The 6,000-nt window shown below is 37.5% G+C and overlaps 1 protein-coding gene across 1 annotated transcript in view; it reads right to left on the bottom strand.

Annotated features, from left to right (window-relative positions):
• Positions 1 to 832: 832 nt before the first annotated feature.
• SYNPO2 (synaptopodin 2) overlaps positions 833 to 6,000 on the bottom strand; it is a 98,732-nt gene continuing 93,564 nt past the window's right edge. Inside the window, exon 5 of the mRNA XM_026081452.1 lies at positions 833 to 1,345. Coding sequence (XP_025937237.1) covers positions 833 to 1,345 — 513 coding nt within the window. The remainder of the gene's footprint in view (positions 1,346 to 6,000) is intronic.

The following is a 6,000-nucleotide window of genomic DNA, read 5'->3' as shown; positions in this document are numbered from 1 at the left end:
TATCACGGTACTGATCTCTATTAATATCACCCTTCTTCCTATTGTGTTCAGACTAATTGATTAATCACAATATGTAAAATTTCATCTAAACTATCTTGAAATCCATCTGCAATGCCTGACTGCATGAGATTAGCATACATCTACATGGAGATGTATGCTGTGTCGGAGAGGTTCAGATACCATGATCATAAATGTATTTTAAATGTTTCTGTAGCAAAATTGTTAATTAATGTATTTTGTTAGTTCTTTTAAAAATGCAGTAAAGAAAACATATGGCCAATAAGCCAGTGCTTCCAGTATTGCATTTTCATTGGAACTTTCTGAAGTCTGATTATGTCTCGTACCTTGGAACCCAGATGTCAAATATATCCAGAGAACCTACAAGATCCTGTAAAATACTTCTTGCTTTTAAAATGCCCAGATTTTACATTCTTTTCTTATTAACTTCACGGCAAGCATTTGTGCTGTCTGCAACTATATCCATTCTAGGTGTTTGTATTGACCACATTGGTTGTCCCATGTTTCCCCCTCAAAAAAAAAAACAAAAAACCTTACAATTTTGCCTTTTAGAAACAGAACATTATTAGGTTATGACTAAAACCACGTCCATTCTAGGGTACTAGCTTGCAGTCCTATGAAAACTGTGCTCTGTTCTATATTGCCTCCTCATTTCTTCAGTTCAGAGATGGTCAGGCCAGCAAGAAACTTTCCTTCTCCAACTCAGATCTAAAGCTTGTAGAGCTGGACGAAGGGAAAATACGCCAGGTCCTTCTGTTGTTCATGTTGGACGCATTCATGCTCTGGGCTGTGAATTGTAGTTTGAATCTGCTGTTCACAAGTAATAGTCAGACCGGGAATCCATGGACGTCGTATCAGGATCTGTTCTGGACTGTTGACTGAAGTAAGCATACTGTGGCTGAGAGCCACCCTGCGTGGTGGCACTTGGGGCGGACAGGGTGCTTTTGCGGGGTGATACAGTACCTGATTGCTTTCCCCCAAATAAGGCTGTGTTACCTCTTGGGACCAGAGGCTCATCAGAAACTCTTTGTTTCCATTCATCTGGTGGCTCAGGAAGCGTTTTCCTGTGAGCAGCTGATACTACATTAGCCACAATGGATTCTTCAATATTCTGGGGTGCAAAAGCTTCATCCACTAGGCCAAGAGGGGATTTAGCGGCTGCTTCCCAGGGAGTAGGTCTCTTGCCAGGCCTGTCAGCTGCTGTGCCTGGCTTGCTAAAGTAATCAGGAGCAGGCTGAAAGATAAGAGGAGAAGTAGGGGACATGGCTCGAGAAATCACTGAAGAAGGTCTCCCAGGAAGTGATAATGAGCGTCCACTTCTTCTTTCCTGGAAAAACAAATTACCAAATATAACTGCAGTCATGAAACAGCAAAAACGGAAGCCCGTTCTCCTCACTTAGAACTAGAACAACAAACCCTGAAAGCACATGTGCATATGACATCCTGGCAATTCCCCCCACCCCCCCTTTTTTTTTTAACCTACTGGTGCTTTTTAATACTTGAATTTAGTGGAAAGAGAGGAGATACTAAAAAGGAGGAAGAGAAAGAAACAGGAAAAAAGAGAGAACAAACTGAATTTTTGAGGAAAGTAAATAGACCAAAGAAAGGTTTCCATTAACTGAAAAGGTGCAACTATGTTAGCAATCTTACAGCTTTACTTCATCTCCACTAGTTAGCTAGTATGCCTTGTTCTGAAAAGACCATTCTTAATAATGAAAAAGGAAGTCATGTTGCACCAGTTCTGTGTGTGTTTACAAGATTCTGTCTAACATTCAGGCACAGCCTGAATTTATTTGATTACAGGCTCTGTCTAGGACATCTATCCAAGAACATATTTTTGGCAATCTCCTTTTAAGAAAGACATTTTTAACTCTAAAATTATTAGATTTACCCTGAGTGAAAAGAGAAGAAAAATGAACACAAAAATTTAAAAATGTTAATGCAATCATTTACTTAATACCCTTACAGGACAGTACTTAACCTGGCTTCTTTAAAAGGCACTGCCCTCAAAATTTCAGAACATTCTGACCCATTTATAGGAGCAATCCATTCATATTTGACAAATCCTAATCTTCTTAGTAATGCAGCACTTCGAAACAGAAACTCTGTTCATGAGAAGGTTTGCCCACAACAGTCTTCGTTTGGCAGTATATGAAACAAGTACAGCCTTTCCACCATGCCAAACATATTCCTTGTGTTAGACAAATTATATTATTCTTACTGCATAGTCTCTATACATGTGGTTCCTAAACTAACTGATTTATACCCACTGATTCATATCCTGAGGTTTAAGAATTGCCTTTAACTCTGAAATCTTGTAGGAAATTCAGGGCTGTTTCCAAAGGCTTGCTAAAATTTCATTTCAAAAACATTGCCCCTGTGTTATTTTCTGTAATTAACTTCCAAAAACTTAAACATTGTCAACAAAATCCACATACCAGGGAAGTCAATAAGTATCTGATCATACAAACTATAGTTTATCTAGCTAAAATTCACACAAAAATTCATGTTTTATAGGCTTTTCCATCACAGGATCTTGAAAGGTTTAAGAAAGTTAAATGACCTCTGCTTCACATGGGCTTTTAAATTATGTTTTAATATCATCCTTGTGTGGGGGAGATGGAAACTGAGAAACAGAGAATCTACTGATTTCATAATTTTCAGTGCATTTGGTGGTGGTAAGTCCAAATCTATTAGAAATGTCTAAATAATACACAGAAGTTACATAATGAGAGACCAATTCACAGCTAATGGTTTGTAACAAGACTGTCCTTCTCACCTCTTAGCTGTGACCACCTATTCCCAGCTTGCAATTCCAGAGAGGAAACTGTTCAACTATATTAACTCTACCCGCACATACATATGGCAAATTTACATGAGGTTCTTCTATTCAGCGAAAAATACTTCATTTTGGGCAACTTAGCTCTGCTAAATTTTCAGAGTCCTCACTTAAACCATGAGTTCATCAAACATTAAACATACTCATCAGATCATCACATCTAGACAGGTGCCATCTGTATACTGTGAGACAGCAGCATATAAAAGCAAAAATTACCCATTTGGATAGTAAGTGAACGAAAGAGATTAAAGAAGGGTTTGGCCCGTAGATATATGATATACTATCAAGAAGGAATCGAACTGCCTCCATATATTTTTTTTCTTACCTGAAAAATTAAAGTCCAGATAAAAGATCATGCTTGGGACAATGATTGGCAGACCCAGATAAGGCAGTCACAATAGTTCTCCTTCCTCTAATGTATTACACGTTCTTTCTTCACTGGATCCACAGAAAATAGCTTCTTCAGTGAGACTGATTAGTACATTTTGTTTAAATCATTGGCAAAAATAGATTTTTGAAAGGTGTGAACTCAAAATAAATATGCAAAATGAGATACAGTTTCTACTAAAAATTAACCTGATAACCTGAGCTGTGAAACTACTTAGAAGATAAGATTGTACAGAGAGATGAAAGTTGATCAAACAGGTTCAGCGAGTTAGCCAACCTGTATTAACTTGGGAGGGCTTTAGATTATTGTCTGTGCTAAATAGATAGAAAAATTCTTTTTTTATTTTAATGGAGATTTCGGTTCCAAGAAAAGAGATCCAAGCTGAGTCAGTGCTTTGCAGGATTCCAGAGATGAGATGCAAATGGAAATTATTCTGTTGAATGAACTGGTGCATAAAAGACCTGACATTTCAAGGCAGTCAGGTGAAGATACTGTATGTTTAGAGAAAAGGTCCAGAGATCACCAAGTGACAAAGATATCTTTTTAGCCTAACCATCAGTGATAAAATAGGAGTTAATTTTCTTTGACAGAGTTTGATCTGAGAATGATAAGTTATTAAATGTATTTCACTAGTCTATTCAACAAAATGGGTCATTCTACTATGTCAAAAAGGTGGACTCTTGTAAAACCAGAAATACAATATAGACAAATTTAAATGTTCACGTTGTGGTGAGTTTTATATTTTTTAGTACAGGTGGCATGTCAGATTCAACAGAAAATACAGATCATTAATGGAAAATGAGATACTACCCTATGATGCTGGAAACTATTCTAGGGATAGCTTTGTTATCTTAGAAGGTGAAGAAAGGGAACTGACAAAAGAGAACTAAAATGATCTCACAGAAAAACCCTCTACATGAATCAATCAATGCAGTTTAAAGGACACTGGCACAGAGTTCTGGCAACCAGATTTGGGGTGGGGGGAAAGGAGAGTATTTTACTGGCTTGGGAACCTCCTATGTCCTTAATTTGGAAGACCTCAGTGAACAAGTATTTGTACCTCAAATCATATCAATCCACAGGACCTGTAATGTTATCTAAATCATAAGTTCAGCCTGTAAGAGCTGTAGAAAAAGTAGAATCTCAAGTACTGATAATTTGGAGGATATTATATTGTTTGGGTTGCTTCAGATGAAAAAAAATCAAAAAATGCAAAATACTTTGGATATGGAGGATTTTATTCTCTTGTATAAATCTGTTCTCCTTTAATTCTGAGATTCTGCCCAATGTATTAGCTTTTATGGAGTGTTGGTCTGGATTTGGGTAGAATGTTAGGCCTTGAGGGAAGATACGCAGATCAGTAAACTGGAATAGTGCTTTGGGAGTTATGCTGGTTGTACTAAATTTCCTTGGACTCATTCTTTCTTTTGTTTTTAACTTTAGAGAGACTCTTAAGCACAAAGTGACTAGGTAAGAATCCAAATAATTCATACTGTCCCATGAGATAAAGAATGTTTCATTACGGAAGTATGACTTTACTTGGCTCTGAGTGTGATCACCCTGTGATCAATCAGAAGAAAAAGCCTGTGACAGATTTTTCCAATGAAGATTCCCAGGTAACCTGGAGCAACTGTAGCAATTTACCTGGCCAGTGAGAGACTGTGCCAATTTATTTGGAAAAAGTTGTTTCTTCAGAAGTTGATAAATATGCTCCTTTTCTACCTCAGAACCCCCGAATCAGAACACTTATTTCGGGTTTTGTCCATTTTGCCAAACTACTATTTGCTTTTGTCAGTGCTTTCAATTGGCCAGTTGCATATATTTTTTTTTCATTGATCACCTGACTCTCACATATTCATGTTTATTTCTAGACTTCTGTTACTTCATCTTAATAGCTGTCATCTGAGAGACTTCTATATTCTGACAGAAAGATCAGATTATCTATAAAATTATATCTCTTGTCCCAGGGGACAGCTTTGTTAGGTGCTAAGCATCTCGTTTGGAGACTTTGATATTTCAGTAAGATCTGTATCACTGAAGATAATTAATGATTACTTCATTCTGGAGGGTCATTCAAGCCACATCCAAATCAGAGCAACAAAATTCTCACTGCAAGATCGAACTCTGGCAAACTATGGTACTGTCAACTGGATAATTCATATCCATAGGCAGTTCTTTAGCATACTTGGTCCTGTTTCGATATTCCTGGGTGTGTCTCCTTCCCCACTTGATAACTTGGATTTAGATACAGCTCTGATAATAGGCTGATAAAATATCTGTGAAATTGCATGTCCATTTCCTTTGCATTTGATAAAGAAAAGGAAGGATTAATCTCTCCTTCCAGGAAGGAGGGACTGAACAATGAGTTTTTAACTAAATGTCTTTTTGGATTGTGAGAGGACAAATTCTGTGAAGGAAAACGATTTACTTGGAAAAGGGCTGAAGTACTTTGCCTACTTAGTAAGGGTCTGAAGAAATTTCAGTAAAAAAGTTAGAGATCTCCACTCTCTGAGATCATACTTACCTCCAGGTGTACTTAATCACACTTCTGAATGTTGGGTCTGGCTTTTGACGGGGAGGAAGAGTGGGCCAGTAGTTTTTGAAGAAAAAGCCTCTTGAAGGAAGGAGCTGACTGAATTCTCCACATTTCTCAAAGAGAAACAGTCATAACTATGCTGAAGGTAAGCAGAAGAGGGTTGGAAGACCTACTCAGGAGATTCAAGAAGATAAAAATGTTTTTGGCTAAAGTGAGCCT

Source organism: Apteryx rowi, unplaced genomic scaffold (genome assembly GCF_003343035.1).
Source record: "Apteryx rowi isolate R43461 unplaced genomic scaffold, aptRow1 scaffold_55, whole genome shotgun sequence".
Taxonomy (NCBI): domain Eukaryota; kingdom Metazoa; phylum Chordata; class Aves; order Apterygiformes; family Apterygidae; genus Apteryx; species Apteryx rowi.
This window is presented reverse-complemented; position numbering and strand designations above follow the sequence as displayed.